This window comes from Antedon mediterranea, chromosome 6, assembly GCF_964355755.1.
Source record: "Antedon mediterranea chromosome 6, ecAntMedi1.1, whole genome shotgun sequence".
Classification (NCBI taxonomy): domain Eukaryota; kingdom Metazoa; phylum Echinodermata; class Crinoidea; order Comatulida; family Antedonidae; genus Antedon; species Antedon mediterranea.
This window is the reverse complement of record NC_092675.1, coordinates 11,421,673-11,442,186: the sequence shown is the minus strand read 5'-3', so window position 1 is coordinate 11,442,186 and position 20,514 is coordinate 11,421,673. Positions and strand designations below refer to the sequence as shown.

The window sequence follows — 20,514 nt, the reverse complement described above, 5'->3', positions numbered from 1 at the left end:
CGTCTCAGTTGACGTTTTCCGATCTTAAAAAACGTGTGTGTGATGATGAATATTAATAATCATTATGCATTATGTATGTAGGCCTATTGTTAATATTAATTAATACAGTAGGCCTAACTAATTAACATCTTTGGGCTTGTCTTATTCTGCACTGCCAAAATAAAAACTTTGGGCGATATGACGTCACTTTAGCAAACGCATGGTTTTTTCTCGCCGCGAATCAAGCGATCAATTAATTCGTCTGTTGATGATGATGAATTCATGTTTATAATTCTGTTCATTAGATACACATAATATCCATGGTGATTACATACATAGGCTACGGTAATTAATTCAAAATAAATGTTATTTCTTCACACGTGTTTTGATTTGTTCTGCATGTTCCGCCCCCACACACAGTTAGAGAAGGAAACTTTGGGCGATATGACGTCACGCAAGCACATGGTTTTCTCTCGCCGCGATCTGAATACCACACTGATATCATGTTGATATAGTTAAGGATTAAAACGCTTGATTGACAGGTCGTTGTTTTTATTTTTCCGATGGCACGTGATCTATTTTATCTATCTATCTAATAGTTTGCTGCTAAATTAAAAGGGAATGTTGTAGGCCTACTGCCTAATTATAATAAACACTGTATAAACAAAACAATTATTTTAACTTTAAACTTTAAAAATTTATTATTTATATAATTGTTTAAAAAACGTTTACTTAGATTAGGTAGGTATAAAATTGTATATTTTAATATTAAAATAATGATTTAATAATAACTAATTAGTAATAATAATGTATTTTATTTTTATTAATTTTAGGCACACAATGTAGCATTAGAATATAAGCGATTAATAGGAACTGAAGTGGGTGAAAGTTCTGGTATGTCTTCTACTAGTGTTGCTAATACAGTTAAACGCACTCAGCCTAGCATTGTCAGTGCAATGCACAAACAGGCTGAACAAGCTTACAAAAAGCTGTTTTTAACAGCTTACATGTTGGCCGTCGATGGATTGCCATTGTCTACCTTTAAGACATTGGTTCGAGTTCAAAAAGCCAATGGGGTTGAACTGCTCCATAAATCTGAGAGTGTGAACAGAGCAAAGCAATTTGTTAACATAATCGCAGAAGTCATTCGAGAAAAGGTGGCAGCAGAAGTAGTGGTTTTATCAACAGCGTTTTCTGTTTAAAGTGATGGGTCACAAGCTAGAAAGACGTCTAGTGAAAAGGAGCTGGTTATGGTTAGAGTAGTTAAATGTGGAAGATCAGTGTTCTTTATTGCTGCCTTAGAGGATATTGACAGAATTGGAGATGCCAATGCAGAAAACCTACACACCTCTATTGACCATGCCTTACAAGAATCTGTGAAGATCCCTAAAGACCATTACACAAGTCGTTTGGTTGCAGCAACAGCTGATGGAGCTGCTGTAAATACAGGTTGAGTACAGTCTGTTACTGTTCAATTAAATGTAATTATAATTCTGCTGTACAGCTACACAATTGTTATAATTATATTATTAGCATTTAAAAAATGTTAATTTAATTTTTTCTTTTTTTTTTTAAATTTTTTTAGGTATTTACAATGGACTTCTGGTCAGGCTGGAAAATGCTGAACGTCCTTGGCTTGTAAAAATACACTGTGTGTCACATCGTCTCGAATTGGCTGTCAAAGACACATTGATGAAAGAAAAGGATTTCGAAAATGTCAAAGAGTTAATGGTGACCCTTTTCTACCTAATGAAGAGATCAGGAAAGTTTAAAAGACATTTTGAAGAAACTGCCAAAGTGCTTGAGGTGCAAACCTACAAGTTTCCAAAAGTGCATGGATGGAACTAGGTTTGTTGGCCACCAAAAGAATGGTGTACACATCCTATTAAACAATTGGATTCCGCTAGCACATGCCATTGAAAACTCGATCATAAACCACAAACACAGTAAACTAAATGCCAAACTACATGGCATTCTCAAGAAGCTCAAAAGTAAGCAATTTCTAGCCATCACCTGTCTTTTTCATGAAATCCTAGAAGTGGTTTCATCACTATCATTGCAATTTGAAAAAGGTGACCTGTTTGCTTTTGATGTATTACCTGTTGTAGAGCAGACCAAAATCTGTCTAGAGGAGTTGCTAGAAGATGATGACCCAATAATCTATTTTCGAAAGGCAGGATTCACATTAGAAGATGATAACACAATATCTTGTAGTCTTCCAAAGATAGGCCATGTGCGAAGAAAGATCGAAAACCGAGAATATACAACAGTCACTCTGGACATCAAATCAGCTTCTACTTCCAGACACGGAACTACTCGTCCTGCAAACGCCAATACTCTAAGACAAAATTCTATTCCAGCACTGCTAACATGCATAGATGAACGATTTGATTCATTGAACAATAAACTATATCAACATATGACTTGGTTGAATCCAGCTAATTGGAAGGGTGATGTTGAGACTGAGCTGGCTTCACTACAATTTGTGGCAGAACACTTCGCTACAACACTATCAGCTGTGGGTTTTGATGGAAGTAAACTAAAACGTGAATGGAAATGCCTGAAAATTATACACAAGAGTTTTTATCAGGGTGTAAAAACCCAACTGCTATGGGAAAACATCCTACAATACAGAAGGCAAGAATTTCCAAATGTATGCTCTCTAGCAGAAGTTGTTATGGTGATCGGTGTGAGTAATAGTTACGTTGAGTGTGGCTTTAGCATCTTAACTGCTATGCTCTCTGATAGACGCATTTCGCTGAACCATAGCACCATGGAAGACCTCCTTTTGATCAAAGGAAATGACAAGACTTGGTCACAAAGGGAAAAAGAAGAAATAATAAATTCTTCAGTAGCGAGGTTCATGTCTGGCGACCAACGGCGCAAACTGCGAATGGAAATACCTGTAGAATCTGATGAAAGTGCTAAGAAACAAAGATTAGAAGTAGGACCATCTGCAGAAAGTGACACAACTCAAAGTGATGAAGACAGTTCTGATTCAGATAGCGGAGCTTCAGAGCCAGACTTAAACTGGGTTGACTAACTGTCCTAACTTAACTAAAGTCTTCAACTGTAAAATAATATTTTAGAAAATGTCAGTAAAAATTATATAAAAACCACAACTTAATAATTATCTAAATATAAATCTAATATACATTGCAAAATAAAGAAACCAAATAAATAATAATAATTCATTGCTGCAAGGAGCGTCAGCGCCATGGCGCTTCTTTTAAATCAAGGTCTGATTTGTGTTTAATAAATAAAGAATTGTTTTAAATGTTGGATGAATTGCTAGTTCTTGCTTTATTTTGTCTCACCATTTATTATGAATTTTACGTGCGAGAGTACCATTTCCGGCCATCTAGAGGTGTTATTTATCAAAATTCGGCTCGCCACAGGCCCAACCATGGTGGGCCTGTGTCTCGGCTACTTAGTCTAAATAATGGCTCTCCTCAACATATTGAGGAGAGCCATTAGGAGCTCTCCTCTTATTTTTATAAATCAAGGTCTGATTATGGGTGCAAATGATCCCGATATCAAGCCAGTGATGAAGTATGTATGTTCGGCGTTTGAAAGGCGCTCGACTATTCAGGCCTCCACCTAATACTGAGCGACCTTTATGCAACATTGAATGCTTTTATTATTGCTTTTTCTTTTATATATTTGGTTTTTTTTGTTTGTTTTTGTTTTGTTAATGTTATTTTTAACCATACCTTGATGTTAAGGTGAATGTTAATAAAATTTTGAATCTTTATCAACCCCACTCGACTCCATTGCTAAAAGATAACTTGAACTTGAACATAATGTTAAGTACCTTGGTTGTGGTACGATTATGAAGCGATATGCGAGGTTGTACTTGTAGATGGGATGGAGTCAAAGGCATTCCACGTTGTCCAGGTAGTCAGTCCATTGTACAGACGCACTAAACCATTTTCTCTAGCAACCACAATGTCATCTTTTGTAGCTTGTTTGCATCTGAAGACTACAGCATAATGTCAGAAATAAGTGCAATGACAAGCTTTTTTTAGAGCCACTTGTTTTCCAATTCCGAAAACTCTGGATGTTGTGTCACCAGTATCGCATGAGCAAACAGAAGGTTATCACAGATGTCTCTCAAATGTACTGTTTGAACCAGTTTGATAGTCCAGCATCTCAGCTCCAGTCTAAAGAATATCACAAGATGTTTAAATGCTTGACTGCAGAGGAGCACTAGTAGATCCGTGTCATCGGATAATGACAGATGTTTTCCTGTTTGCTGATTCAATGGTTTTTTGTACTATCCGAAAGAACATCTGCATCAGCAGCTGCATTCACTCATTGCCATGTTGTTCAAATACTAGTTACGAAGATTTATAAATTGTTGTTTGTTACAGAAAGTGATCCTATTTTGTGGAACATGTCACTGGTAAAATGTACAGGGACACTACAACCTGACCCGCCTTACCATGTGCGCCGTCTTTGGTGGATGAGCCGCTTTCATAATTATCAAAGACTATGCAGAGCAATATTTTTTACAGATCTCTACACTATTCCATGGAATGCTGTGCAGTAGAGCACTGCCATCTAAAATGTAGGCCTACTGGACATCATTCAGTGAGTTGGATGTATTAGACTATTCAGAAGAAGTTGTTTCCACGTGGCATCATGTTGGTTTATTAGCTGAAGTATTGTAAATTGGTAGTTTCAAAAAGTGGTGGTGGATAACAAAGTCACCTCGAGTCTCCTCTGGAACTGTAGGATTGATGCACACATATGACTTTATTGCCAGGATCTTGAATACATTGCAAGACTTTCTGGCCAAAATATTCAATGCTTAATACCACATTGCTAATATTCCGAGTCACCTGCAGTAACTCCAGTGTCAATGGTATGAAGTCTCTGAGTCGTAACCAAATGGATTTTTCAATTGCCATTGTGTTCCTGATGTGTGGCCATAAGGTCTTATGTTGGCCGCTGCTGGAGTAACGCCCTGATACTATTACAAGGCATTACATACATTTCAGCGCAGATTTGGTCTGGATGTACGCATTCCTATATTCTCTTGTCAAATCTCTGGTTTTCTTTGAGGCTTCTCATAGAAACTTTTTCAATCACCAGGTCTGTTGACAATCCAGCCCAGATGGTCCGAACGTCATACAACATGGAGGTCATTGTCAAACTGCTGTTGAACATCTTTGTATTTCTACTGGTTAAAAAATACTTATACATCCCAATATAAATACTGTAACCATGGCAACACAAATGCCATCTGGAAAGCAACAGGAACGGAGATGTCATTCATCTGCATCTTGAACTGGTCATGTGTATCGCGTTGGACTGAAATGTTCACCCCAGGGTATCCCTGAGTGTATACCATTGTTGTTTACAGCGAAAACAACATTTTTAGCCAAAATTGACACATTATGTTGTGTTTTTCCGTAAAAATGACATTCTAAATAAAATGTTACGACTATAAGTTTGATATCACTGAATAGGAAATTTAATAAGCTTTCGGATGACATAAATCCCACTTGTATATAATGTATTTTAAATGGTTAAATATATGTAATTAGTGGGGCATACTAATTTTGACTTAAAATGACCTTTATTGACCTCTGACCCTTGACCCAATGCTTGGATTTTCGGTGACTTTTAGTATGTCGTTCTACACATTATATAGAATTCAAAAATACTAGCTTTGTTACTATAGTCCAGTCAATCTACCGATAGACCCAAAACAAATTGCAATAGTTTCCGAACCTTTTTTATTTGATTCTATATGTTCCCGGAAGAAACATTTCCAAAATCTACCAAAATCGGTTCAGTGGAACATACTTTTTTAAGGGGTCAAGAGGTCATGAGGGTCAAATTATATATTTGTATATCTCGGTAACTGCTTGGCCGAACTTGGTAATTTTGGTGTCAAACAATTCAGAAGACCCATATTTATATTCACTCTAATGAAAGTTTTTTATCAAAAATGACCGGAATCCATGTTTTTGACCTTTGACCTATTATTTTGGCATATTCATATCTCGGTAACCACTGGGCGTAAACAAGCGTTTTTGGTGTCAAAATACCCAGAAGGTCTATGTTTATATTCACTCTAATGAAAACGTTTTGTGTATTATGACTAGACGACATCATTTTGACCTTTGACATATATTCATTATTTTATAGTATTTCACTAATTAAATTTTTTGTATCTCGGTGACCAATAGGCGTAACTTCGTAATTTTTGTGTTAATCAATTCAGAAGACCCTTATTTATATTCACTCTAATAAAACTTTTTACAAAAAAATGACCGGAAACTACTCTTTTGACCTTTGACCTATTATATTGGTATATTCATATCTTTGTAACCAATGGGCGTAGATGAGCATTTTTTGTGTCAAAATATTCAAAAGGTCTATGTTTATATTCACTTTAATGAAAAAGTGTTGTGTGGTATGACCGAAAGTCATCGTTTTGACCGTAAACATATATTCTTTATTTCATATCTCACTAAATATATTTTTTGTATCTCGGTGACCAATAAGCGTAACTTTTGTGTTAAACAATTCAGAAGAACCATATTTATTTACTCTAATGAAACAATTTTTACAGAAAATGACCGGAAACTTTCAAATATTATATTTATATATTTGTATCTTTGTGAACTATGGGTTTAGATGAGCATTTTTTGTGTCAAACAACTCAGAAGGATATCCACTCTAATAAAAAATGTCTGTGTATATAGTCAATGCGAAAGTAATTATTTTGACCTTTGATATCTATCCAGAAAACGTTTAGTAATTGGGGCAATATATTGGTGTTATATTTCTTCATAGATCAGCACCCAAGATAACATTTAACTATTCATTATTCTGTTTATATTTACTCTAAAAACACACAAAACAGAAAAATATCCAAATAGGCCTGGTTGAGAATATTTACCAATCGTCTGATTTTACAAACCCATTATTGAATCTTCAGAATCGGTATCTTCATTATTATCTAGGGAAATGTTTGCGCATACACTTCGACACTCACTACATGCCATGGAGCAATCTAATCCATTGTTCCTACAGCTGCATTTCATATTATAGCAGCCTGTTTTGCATTTGCATCTTATGATTTGTAGGAGCGATTGTGGTGCTGGGGGGTTGTCCGCCAAATATGGTATCATCCTGCCTTGGCTTATCTTCCATCCATATTTATCTGGAGGTACATTTTCTTCATTTCCAAGCCAAACTTGAACTTGTTGGTACACCCTTGACTATGATACTTTGCCGCTGATGTCGTTGGGGGTAAAGAACGTGGATGAACTGCTTTAGTATTGCATGTAGTCTTTTCATGAAATTTACGAAACCTCAATTCATTATCGCTGCTACCATACAAAGACAAAATGGCGTTATTACCCGCTGCAATTACCTCCTGTCTGTTTGCCTTACAAGTCATAAACACTTTGGCTTGTTCAGAAAAGAAACAGTCACTTCTTACTTTAATTACTGCTTTGATTTTCCCAATACCAAAAAATCGCGATGTCGTGTCACATCCAAGGAACGCGTGACAAAATAGGATATATTTACAAACATCGCTGCCAAGGTCAAGTCTTGTTGCCGCAATGTTCCAACATCGTTGCACCTTTTTAGTTTCTTTCCTTTGGTTTGGCTTGAACCATACATTATGTTTGGTGTGACCACCATGGTGGATAAGGAGGACTAGGATATCTGTATCATCTGCGATGACAACCGTGTCTATTTGTTCTGCACAGGACAGAGCCATCTTCGACACAAGATAGTCAGCGTCAGCTTCTGCGTGGTGAACAGTACAACCTTCTTTTTCAAGACTATTTCCCAAAATCTTAATGAATCTTTGTTTGTTTTGAACGTTTGACAGAAATTCTTCTTTTTTGGTTTGTAAGGTCATAGATTGGTCAAAGTGTACAGCTACACCACCACCACCACTTCTCCTTGTATGTGTACAGTCTTTTGTACTTAGTGAGTTATCGTACCCATCAAAACCAACAATAGGTTTTCCATATTTAGTCCAGTCCCTAAGGGGAAATGATGTTACCATAGTGGATACAAGTGTGCCCTTTGGCATGTTGATAGAACATGATATGGAGATACCAAAACAAAGTTACTGGAAATCTGATTTGACCTCTGTGACCTCTGACCTCAATTTTTATATTTCTATCTTAAACAGCCATATCTCCGCAACGGGTTTGACAATTGAAATGATATTGGTGTCAAATAGATCAGAGGGTACATATTTATATTCGCTCTAATAGAACTTTTTTCCAAAAAACGACCGGAAATGTAATTTCTCAATGTTTTGACCTTTGACCTCGGCTTACTATATCTCAATAACTACTGGTCAAAATTTCTTGAAATTTGTTTCAAATTGTTAAGAGCATACATATTTATATATACTCTAATTAAACATGTTCTTCCAAATCCACAGGAAATGTCATTTACTGACCTTTGACCTTTAATGTTTAAATATGTCTGTATCTCTGTAACCAAATGTCATAAAAAGTTCAACTTGGTGTCAAAATGTTCAAAATGTAAACATTTATATTAGCTCTAATAGAAGATGTTATCATATTTTTACTGGAAATGCCAGTTTGAGGTATGACCAGGATATACTGTTAAGCGTGCGTGTGTCATACTTATATTAATATACCTAAAATATAGATTTAATGGACCAGAACTACATTCAATATCCTATCTAGCCTTTTACAATTTTTTTAAAACTTAATGTTTAATTTAATTTCAATATATAATTCCATCGCATGGTAGGCCTACACCGTAAGAGCAACACTTAATATCAACAAAAAATTAAATAAACTTAAAAGTTAAATAACATTAAAAAAAAAAGAAAGAAAATCAGGCTCTTAAAGAAAGAAAAGAAGAATTAACCAATGCGATTTGATACTCATAAAACATATGACCAAATTATCAATTAATTGCTTGAAGTATGCTGACAAAATAAAATGCTTGAAACAGTGAGGAAAAAGCGAAGAAAAGAAAAACATATGTTTAAAATATTAGAAATCTGAAAAGGATCAAAGACAAATTAATTACAAAGCTGATTTCTTTTCAAGAACATACTGTAGTGGAATATAAAAGGAAAACAAACCAGTGAGCAGTCAAAATTACCATCTTGGCTTGATGAGGCAATAACACATCCAGCTCATAACACTATACAACAAAATCTTTGAAACCAGAAGAAATTAAGAGAAGCAATGATAATTATACTTTAATCCACAAAAACATGACAAAACTGACATCAACCATTACCGACCAAACGAACATTATCACATGTACACAAATAATTTACAAAAGTAATCAAAAAACAAAATCAGAGACCGACTAGAAGTAAATAAACCAATATATAAGGCTTTATACAGTAGGACCATCTTATACAGTTGGTCAATCAACTAAAATAAAAAGGAAATGAATATCACCAAATCTTTGATTTAGAGATTATCAGAAAGCATTTGACTCAATAAAACAGGCATTACCATATTAGAGGGAAATATTATACCTCAACAAATATTGATTACGATTGTTCAAAGAGAAGTTAAGGAAGATTAGTAAGACAAGGCGACACTTAAGATCTTCACTGCATTGGAAGAGGTGTTTAATCAAAGAGCTAATCTAAAAAATAGAGTAAATATCACTTTAAAGACAAAATAAACAGTTAATTTAACCAAAATCACAATTGACTTCCAGCCTATTTTTTGCTTTAAATTACAGTTTTTGTGGGTATGCACTATATCATTTTTTTTTCAATTCAATTTTTGGTGAAACTATTATGTGTGACATTAAAATTGCATATTCAACAAAAATATTTGTCAAAATTACTTTTGTCAGGGGGAAAATAAGTATATCTTTAATAGCATGTGATATTATTAGCAAATATTTCAAATGTAGTTTTAAAACTTTCCCATTACAAACAATTGCCATAATTCTGATAACATTACAATACACCCATCCTCTGGGACTTATTTTCAAATGTAGCTAAAAACTTTCCAGTACAATTCCGGTCATTTTGATGTGTATAGATGCATGCAGTAGCATTGGAAAGGCGAGAGAGGGGGAGGTGGTTGGGGTGATGGAGAGACACATATTTTTTACATGTTTGTCTACACTATAAACTAGTTTAACAAAAAAGGTGTGATGTGCCCAAATATGGTAGTGATATGTCATTCATCGTGTCCATATATGGGCACATCACATTTTTTTGTCGCATAAAAATGTTATAGTGTAGACAGAGTTTAATATTTGTGTAACATGTAACAAAAATATGTGTCTCTCCATCCACCCCAACCCCTTCTCCTCTCTCGATCTCTTTTTTTAGATTATTGATTGCTAAATATATGCAAAACGATGGGTCATAGCTCAAAATGACATTTCCAATTGAATTCTGACAAAATATTTTGTTAGAGCAAATATAAATGTGTATATTCTAAACAATTTGACACCAAACTGAACTTTTTAGGACAAATAGTTACCGAGATATTGACATATTCAAACATTAGAGGTCAAGGGTCAAAAAAGCTTAATTTATGGTAATTTTTTGAAAAAAGTTTCTATTAGACTAAATATTAGATTTATTTTCTTAACATTTTGAGCCCATTCTCAAATCTCTGAGATTGCGTGTTATTGAGATATTAGGCAATCAAGGTCAAAGGTCAAACTGAAAAATAAAGCCTTGCGGCCATTTTTGTACAATTATTTTCATTATAGCGAATATAAATATATATCTTCCAAGCATTTTAAAAAAAAAATAAATGTAAAATGTCCCTGCGTTTCCAAGATATGGCGATTTTTAGTTATATAATAGAAAAATATAAAAATTGAGGTCAGAGGTCACAGAGGTCAAATCAGATTTCCAGTAACTTTGTTTTGGCATCTCCACACTATACTCTACCAAACTGCTATACTGAAAAATTTGTATCCAGTTTGGTAACATCCCACCCCTTTTTCTCCCCTTAGGGACTGGACTAATTTGTGAGAAATATATTTAGTGTATACTCTCATAATGTCACCCCATGAAGACCCTCTTGTCCATGGAATTTTATGAAGTAGTGCTCCTCCATCTAAGACGTACTGAATTTGATCAGGAGGTTCTGGAGCAACCTCGATTGCTGTTGACTACAAACTATCAGCTAAACTAGCTTTATTTGCAGACCTCATCATATCTGGTGATTCAAACAATCTAAATATATCTGATAAATTATCGCATCTTGTGCCGGCAGTTACAAGTCGTTGAAATAGAAGTAAAGGATCTACATTGACCACATCATCTTTTATCTTCAATGCGCTTTTAGAGTTCATTGTAATGGATTGGCTCTTTTTCAGAAATGTGTAGTTGGCGACCTTTTGGTTTGTCATTGATTGCACAATTTGTTGACCTACATGCTTGGCATTGTCACAGTCTACATTGATATGTGCCGTCACTCCAGTTGCAATGTTTGTCAGTGATTTTGTACTGTCTGTATTGAATGGTTTTCGCAGTGTCAGATACCTTGATATGTCTTGTACATCACTGAGGTCCTTCATCTTTCTGGCATATGTTGTTTCTTTATGTTGTTCACTGGTAGTATACGAAACGTTAGTGAACTCTTGCATTGAATGATTGATCTTGGCACAGACTGGAGTTGAAAGGACCCAGACAAGTCGTTTCTGTTAATCCTCGCCCTCTTGTTAGACCTCCTCTTGTTTTTATGCTACAGTACGCATAAGACACTGTTCTGTGGCAAGATCAGTTGATATTCCAGCCCAACGTCTGTCAGATCGCCGCACTTATTATTTGGTCAAATTTAAAATGTTATACTCGAGACTCGAGATTTATTCATGACACGACTAGAAAATGTTAACGGTCAAAATAATGATTTTCGGTTATATTGTACATTTGCATTTGTTTTCATTAGAGTAAATATAAACAAATATACTGGTATAATAGGTCAAAGGTCAAAAACATAGTTTCTATCCATTTTTTAAAAAACTTTTTCATTATAGTGAATATAAATATGAGTCTTCTGAATCTTTTGACACAAAATTGACGAAGTTGTGCTTAGTGGTTACTGAGATATAAAAAATGTATTTACTGAGAAATCTAAAATAATGAATATGTATCAAAGGTCAAAATAATGACTTCCGGTCATTTTACACGAATCTTTTCCATTAGAACTAATATAAACATTGACCTTCTGAGTAGTTTGACGCAAATAACGCTCATCTACGCCCACTGGTTACTAAGATACGAATATACGAAAATATACAATAAAATAGGTCAAAGGTCAAAAACATGCTTTCCTGTAATTTTTGGTAAAAAGGTTTCATTAGAGTACATATAAATATGGGTCAGAAGACCCCAAAATTAACATGCTACGCCTAGTAGTTTTCAAAACAGAAAAATTTGTAATTTGACCCCTATGACCTTAAAACCCCTTAAAAAGTATGTTCCACTGAACCGATTTTGGTAGATTTTGGAAATGATCTTCCCAGATGCTTATAGAATCAAATAAAAAAGGTTTGGAAACTATTGCAATTTGTTTTGGGTTACGCCCTTTTTTGTCATAGATTGACTGGACTACTATTGCAATTTGTGGTGGGTATATCATTAGATTGACTGGACTAATTCTTAAGTTTTTAAAACCGCTTAAGAGTGGATCAAAGGTCAAAATAATAAAAAATCAGATTTAATTCGTATAAGTAGCCTTCATTGACCAAACCAATTCTAAAATGTTCTCTGACCTAATAATCTATCAGGAATCAAGATCCTTAATCCTTAGATTACCATTCCTGTGCTAATTTAACTTAAAAAAGACTTACGCCCGTATTCTTAAACCGGACTTTAGTCGTAGTTCGAAGTTTGACTTGAAAAAGTCGTAGTTCGAGCTATTACTTCAAATTCGATTCAAAAACGAAGTAGTCGAAGTTTGCAGTTCGACTTAATGAAGTCGAGCTTTTAGTCGAGTTGCACACGTCTGGGTAACAGAGGCTATACATTGGCCAATGACAAGAGAGTATTTGAGGAGCAGACGAAATTTTGCGCATTGATATCACTTTCCATTTTCTTACAAAACTTTTTACACATCAGGACTATATACAGTACATGAAAAATAATTTTAATCGTTAATTATTAGAACAAGATCAGTATTAATTTAACAGTGAAGTATTGGATTACAACAAACAAAATCTTCAAAATATATTTAGGAACCATGGCGGTACGGTAACTTTTATATTTTCTAGGCCCCCAACAAAGTATAATCGCGACGAACCACGCACTTCATAGCGTGACAAGAAAGCGCTAGGCCCCCTAAACATTCCATCGCGTGGTGAATTTCTGCATCTGCCATTGTCGCTATGGCGTGACGTAGTTCAAGTCGGGCTTGCGCGAAGAAAATAATGTAATTTGTATACGGTTGTAAATAAAGATGATTTTCATTATTATAACTTATACCAATGTATATTTAATTAAGCTAATATAAAAATTGATATTTCATTCTTCAATATCTGGCCAATATAACAACTCAATGACTGTTACGTTTTTCATAAACATCGTTTAAAAACCATTTAGTCGACCATTTAGCCTGCCCCCTCCAGGACTAAAAAATTTAGTCCTCAATTTAGTTGAGGTTGGCCTGAATTAGTCGAAGATTTAGTTGAAGTTCGGTTTATGAATTAAAATGACGTCATTTTTAAAGTTTTAGCTCGAACTATGACTAAAGTCCGGTTTAAGAATACGGGCGTTATTGTGCCACTAATGAATGAATGAATGATGGTTTTACAAAAGTCTCACTTTGTGGAAAAGTCCCATTCTAGAGAATGTACAGTGTCCAGCGTTAATAAATAAATCAATTATTTCAGTCGTATTTCAGTCTAGTAGATCTAAGTATTGGACAAACTTGTGGAAAACTGGAATACATTTGTTGGGCAAGAGATAACTTCTAATAAGAATAAATCATTAAATCCGCATGGATATATATATCAAGCATGGCAAGGATCTACAATAGCCCTGCTGCCATAACCCTTCTGATAGAGTGAGGATAGAAACATCATCAAGTCCACTAAGTCTGATACAGGGGTCTCTTAGATTATTAGGGAAAGCACCACTGTTTGATTGCAAAACAAGAGAATAAAAGAAGTGTAGCAGGGATCGAATGGGTTGAATGTTAAGCAACCACACCTGGATTTGCCATATTGAGGATACCCTCTGACGGCCATTGCACTTCCCTTTTGTAATTTAGCTGGAGATTTAAAACGTCCAAAAGTTCAATGTTTAGTGTACTTTACTTACAGTATTGCAAGTGCCTAAATTTAGACTAAATTTGCGAGAGATTTACATATAAAATTGGTAAAAGCTTTCAAACATCAAAGTTCACAACATTAAAAAGTTAAATAATTATTTTTAAAAGGAGATATTACAAATGGAAAAGACTGATGAAAGTACTTTATACAAAATATTAATTTATAGGCTACTTTATATACGAATTAAATCTGACTTTTGATTATTTTGACCTTTGACCACCCACTCTTATACGGTTTTGACCAATTCTTAAGTGGCTTTGGCTCCGGATTTCAAACATAAGAATGATGAATCCCTGATCAGTCTGTTCATAAGTAGGTGTTGTGTGAATTTTGTTGATGTACTCAAAATGCTAATTAATGTCTAATTAGCACTAATTAAGGGCGTTCTTAAGTTAATTTAGCACATAATTATGGATCTTGATTCCTGATAGGTCAGAGAACATTTTAAAATTGAATTTAATTATTTTGACCGTCACCAGACATGTTATTACATAGAATCCGTCTTATTTGTGCAGCCAAACGCTGTACAAAAGACCATTATTGTAATAAACACAGTAAAGTATACAAAAGAAAGGATTATTTTAGCAATAAAAGTAACAATAGATTAACAATAGCTGAGAGATTTAGGAATTGGCTTGCCCAAGCCAGCGCATGCTCATACCGTGTCATTGCCGTCCTGCATGGCCGCATGTCGCGTTATTAGCCAATCATATTAGCGGAATCGCTTAGCCAATAGAAGCGCCGAATGCAACCGCGAATCTTAAAATTTTCATCGGCCGTATTTGACGTCACAAATAGGTTGCAATGAGCACAAGATGGTGATTTTCAAAAGTCTTGAAAACAACTTTAAAATCCTGTTTACTAGAAAACTACAAATCCGATTTAAACATAAATTGTTCTGAATATTAAGTTGGTACTTTTATAATATAAATTATTAGGGTGTCCTTATCCTTTAAGAATGATGAATATCAGTATGTTCATAAGTATATGTGATGTGAATTTTGTTGATGTATTCAAATTGCTAATTAACTGTCTAATTAGCGTTAATTAAAGGCGTCCTTAAAGATGTATTGTCCCTTGAAACACAAAAAATGAAAAAAAAAAATATTCTAAATTTAAATTGACCATATCAAAGTAATATTAAAGTTATTCACTTTAAGGCGAAAATTCGAAGCAAAAACAACAAGTTTACATAATTAACAGGTAAATTAATTTGATTACATTTCGTCTGGAAAATCGTCACGAGCGAAAGTAAACAAAGATTTCAAACCACGAGTATGCATTATGCATGATGCTAATTAGGATTGTTTACAACTCGTCGCGGTTGAGAAGGTGTTTTCACACAGATCGCGAGGAAGTTTTATGATTATGCATACAGAGTAGCCAAACAAGCGCGTTGCATTGCAAAACTTTGACTGGATGGAAGTCAAAGGGCCTGTTTCTGCTGCAACTGCTCAAAATACGGTATAAAAATACGGTATAAAATACGGTATTTTTTATACCGTATTTTTTAGTACCCCGTTTCTGCTAACAATACTTCTTGGGTGGTCGTGTTAAATTTCACCTTTTTTACCCAAATTGCCATTCATTTATTTGATCGATAATTAAAAGTCGCAATAAAGGAAGTTTTACGTCTCACTTTCAACAGCCTAGCCCTAGTGATAGAGATGTTGTGAGAGCACAGAAAACATCGTAATGGGGACAATTAATTTGTTCCCTCCCCGAGTTATTGTATTTTGCAATGTTGTACTGCTTTCGCAGGCTCTTCAGCTTTGAGTTTACTTGCTTTGGAGACAAGTCTATTCCATACTCCTGCTTTATTTTTTTAGAAATGTCTTTATAAATGTGGTTTTATTACCTTTTAGTTGGCCAGACATTTTAGCTTCCCCACACAAATTTATTTAGTAAAACTGTGACGTCTTCGCTCCACATTTTCGCCGAATATATATATACACGTGTGTAAAACAGCTGACAGCGACAGAAAATAAAAATACGAATGTTGACCTTTTGTCATGTAAAAAAAAAATACGGTATTTTTTATTGGCAGCAGAAACGGGTACAAAAAATACTGTATAAATTTGTAAATACCGTATTTTATCCACAAATTTTGTGGGGAAAATACGGTATACAAAATACGGTATATTTTTTATGAGCGCAGTTTCTGCTGCAAAAAATATACCGTATATATACGGTATTCAAAAAATACCGTATAATATACGGTATTTAGTTGGCAGCAGAAACAGGGCCAAAGTTATTTTTTGAACAAAAAAACGTCCGTATTCCCGTTAAATTATTATTTTTTCAACTAATTTTTGGTGAAAGTTAATAACTATTAAAAAAATATTTAAAAAAATTTATTTTTTAATTAGTCAAAGGAACAATACATCTTTAAGTAAATTTAGCACAGGAATTATGGATATTGATTCCTGATACTGTGATAGGTAAGAGAACATTTTAGAATTGGTTTGGTCCATGTACTCGATATGCTAATTAAATCCAATTTTAGGAGTAATTTGGGTGGTTCCCCCTTAAAATTGAACAGGACCCGTCACTTAAGAATTGCCATTACTGGGTCCCTAAATCTAAACACTCCACACCTCAAACCTTTTGTACTCAAATTGCTAATTAAAGCCTTTTGGGCTCCCAGACTAATAATTATCGCAATACATACTGTACTGTGATTTAATCATAGACATCCCTGAAACGGTATATAGCATTTTTGGTACATTGGTTTTTACCACCACACAAGCCTCACAATGTGTATAGTGTCAGAAAATTTAACTTATAGTTCATGTCATCTATCGTAGAATATCTTATTTTAAACATCAATTGAACAAGAATTTATCAATCAGAAAAGCAAGTATACAATGTTCGTTAGATAGAAATGTTCCAAAGAAATTTAATAAGCTTGTTTATGGCAGACGATACCAAATAGGGGTTTTCCGTTTTGGCGAGTTGTTTATTCGAGCGTAGTGTGTGCAGCGATCTTCGCTAGCTCCCCGGGCCTGCTCTCTCTGTGCACGCCGTGCCGGTGACCTCATCACGCATAAATGTTTGAGTACAAAAATAAGTTCATATTAATTTTAGTACAATTTCTTTGTTTAACACAATCTTATTGACTATATATAATATTTATTTTTGATAATTTCCAAGAAAATTATATAATAAATAGTAGTATTTGAAGGCAGATTAATATCAAAGTATGAATCATGTGTACACGTGACTTTCAGTTTGTAGCAACAGCCCACAAAGTACCAAATAGCACGCTCCAGTGATTTGGGAGTTAAACGCTAATTAATTGAACAAACACTTTTGTTCAATGTTGTTTACATAGCTAGATGGTGTGAATCATGTGATACCCGAGCCTGGTATATGTTTATGGCTCGGGTAGACTTCCTGAGGAGCTGTACACGTAATGAAGTAGACATGGTATCAAGACTTACGTCTGATTTCTCTTGCATGTGCCACATATAAATAGTACAAAGTGGACTACCATAAAGGGTATAACTTTCACATAAAATAAAGATGGCCGACAGTTAATGAACTTACTTTTCTTGCACATTTAATTTCTTTGGTGAATTCTTTCTCTGTATTTTTTGCTTTTCTTCATCCTCAATCACATCATCTCCTTCAAATCCTTTATTAACTTTGCCACTTTTTGCAGGTAGTTTGGGGCGTCGTTCATTCGTGACATTCTTTCGAAATCTGGGACTGTCTTCTGCATTGTATGTGTTGGCAAGTAATGATGCATCCTGTTCTTTTTGTAGGTCAGCCCCTTCTTTTAGCCGTTCTAACTGATAAAAAAACATTGACAAGATTTCACTCAATATCTTTTTTTAAAATACAAGAAATCAGCCATTTTCTGACTGAATTTGGTTGGACTAATAACAACAACTAGCAGTTTAATTTAAGTGAACTCATTATTACCTCTCTACAACCTGATTGTGACATAGAGAATATGGCAAAGAATTGTAGAATTACCGAATTTGGCCATGACAAAGAAATTGGACTGAAAACACATTTTTAATTACATAGCCAAATAACGAGTGTTGGTTAGGTCTTTTGTCTCTGTTGGTTCTAATTTGAACTAGATTTGATCTCGTCACTTTGACAAGTTAGTTATCCGCACAGCAACAACGCCATGTGCATGTACGCTAGAAAATGCAAACAGAAAAAGATTACAGAACTTATAACCTGATAATAATATGTTGGTGCAAAACTCTGGCTATTTTTTTGCCTTATATTATAGTATATACAGTTATCTACATACAGTGTAATTATTAAATTGAGCAGTTGAAATTACTTGACCCTCCTTTTATTCAAATTTTTAACATGATAACGCCATCAAAATTAAATATGAAGATAACAGTTTCGGAAGATAATTGTTTTAACAAAAACATATTAAAATGTTGAAAAAATTCTGATACATAGAATCAAGATGCGCGCTCTTTTAAATGTGATGAACTATGACACAAAAGATTAAAATCCAACTTTTTTATTTAAATGGCCATATGACGACATCACAACATCCGATTGGCAAAATGTTTACATGAATTTGTATCTACCATTCAAACAGCTTCCAGAAAACATTTTAATCAGGAGTATTACTTTTTATTCTGACAAGCTATAACATATTGAAATTTACTGTAAAGAGGAAAATAAGTGACCCACACTATTAAAATTTTTTGACATGATGACATCATCCAAATTAAAATAGTTGTAACTCATGCGAAAAATAAATGATTAATCTAGAGACAATATTAAAAACTAGGGGAAATAATGTAATACTAATAAGCGAGATGCATTGTATTAAAGGCGATGAGCTATGACGAAATGGACAAAAATCCATTTTTTTTTCATTCGAGTAGCCATATAATGACTTCAGACAACTTTCATATCTTACAACTCATTAGCTTTCAAAATAAGTTGAAAAAATGGTGGGTCAATGGTCTTCCTGAAGCGCTATAATAGATTTAAAGTAGGCATATTTTTCATAAATTTGCATTGAATTTGAAATTTTTAGGCGCACAGTTTTTAAAGTCTAACATGCACATGCGTCATTATTCTGTAATTCAAATTCATAAAAATAAATTAAATCTGTCACAGAAAGTATGCTATGTACGAGCTGTGCGCATGCAAAATGCTCAAAATGTCCTAACGTATAGAAAATTTATCAGAAATTAATGTTACACATTTAAAAATTTTAAATGCGCGTGCGTGTGTAACTTTGTAGGAAATATGCCATTTATAATTAATTAATAAGTGTCAATTCAAAATGACTTTTGGTTTTTAATTACCAAATTAAATCAGATTAAAATCAATCATTTAAATTCATAAAATCGTGTGCAACTCACGTTGCGCAACTCTAACATTATTCAAAAATAGGAGGTGCACAACTTTACGTAAATGTTGATATGTTGACAAAGTTACGAAATGTTATGTTTACACGTTTTAGAGAAACACGATGCACACATAGGGTGGAAAGAAAGAAGAATAATACAGAAAAAAACAGTTGAAGATGATCTCATACAATCACAAGGAGTTATCCGCCAAGTTGCGGATAACTAATAAGTCAAAGTACAATTGCAGTCATTTTCAAACCCTACCTAGCAATTCCAGCATTTTTCCTCACTTGGGTTGGTTTTCAAATGTAGTTTAAAACCTTCCCAGTACAATTGCCGTCCAATTTGAGTTGAGTAGGAAACATTTATACAACCGTACAAAATATACAAACTATTTTTTTTCATTAGTGGCTCAGGCTAATAAAGGAAGGATGTCTTGAAATCTACCACAACAACAAAGAACGATTTGTGATAACAAATGAAGCAACATAGAATCATGTTACCATAAAAAAAACACACATACTTACCATTTGCTCATCTGCTCGCCTTCTTGCTTTCTTTTTTTTTTTTGGGCTTGCTTTCTTTTCACTTAAAAAAGTTCCAAAAGTTAATCCATATATCAAATATGCAAATTACAGAAAAAGTCATCTTGAATGCAGAATAATAAATTTCACTTTACATAAATAAATGTCATGGGTTACCTCTATCAAGTATCATGAATGTAGAACTTATTCAGTGAATGTTTTGGCAAAAATAAAAATAGAAACACACAAATCCTAAATGTTTATCTTGTGGTTAGTATTTGACTAATGAAAAAAGGATTGTTGTGATCCTGTTTCAAATTCAATTTTGATACAAAATATGTCAAATCATAAATAACTGAAAAATCACATTGGTTATCCTA

At 34.1% G+C, this 20,514-nt stretch overlaps 2 protein-coding genes across 7 annotated transcripts in view; one reads left to right on the top strand and one right to left on the bottom strand.

The window, feature by feature from the left end:
• Positions 1-20,514, bottom strand: part of LOC140052631 (jouberin-like) — a 159,661-nt gene that overhangs the window by 122,455 nt on the left and 16,692 nt on the right. For all 6 annotated transcript variants that reach the window (XM_072098291.1, XM_072098294.1, XM_072098297.1 and 3 more), the window contains exons 3-4: positions 20,138-20,198; positions 17,818-18,062 (exon numbers count right to left, since the gene is read on the bottom strand). In XM_072098291.1, the coding sequence (XP_071954392.1) occupies positions 17,818-18,062; positions 20,138-20,198 (306 nt within the window). The remainder of the gene's footprint in view (positions 1-17,817; positions 18,063-20,137; positions 20,199-20,514) is intronic.
• Positions 775-1,827, top strand: LOC140052639 (uncharacterized). Its single transcript, XM_072098308.1, has 2 exons — positions 775-1,428; positions 1,565-1,827. Exons 1-2 carry the CDS (start codon positions 1,230-1,232, stop codon positions 1,825-1,827), a joined length of 462 nt encoding a protein of 153 aa, XP_071954409.1. The 5' UTR covers positions 775-1,229.

Excerpts from the sequence above, each read along its gene's own strand:
- LOC140052639 (XM_072098308.1), top strand. The coding sequence starts at position 1,230 with ATGGTTAGAGTAGTTAAATGTGGAAGATCAGTGTTCTTTATTGCTGCC. Across the intron at positions 1,429-1,564 it reads TGGAGCTGCTGTAAATACAG|GTATTTACAATGGACTTCTG; the intron begins GTTGAGTACAGT and ends AAATTTTTTTAG.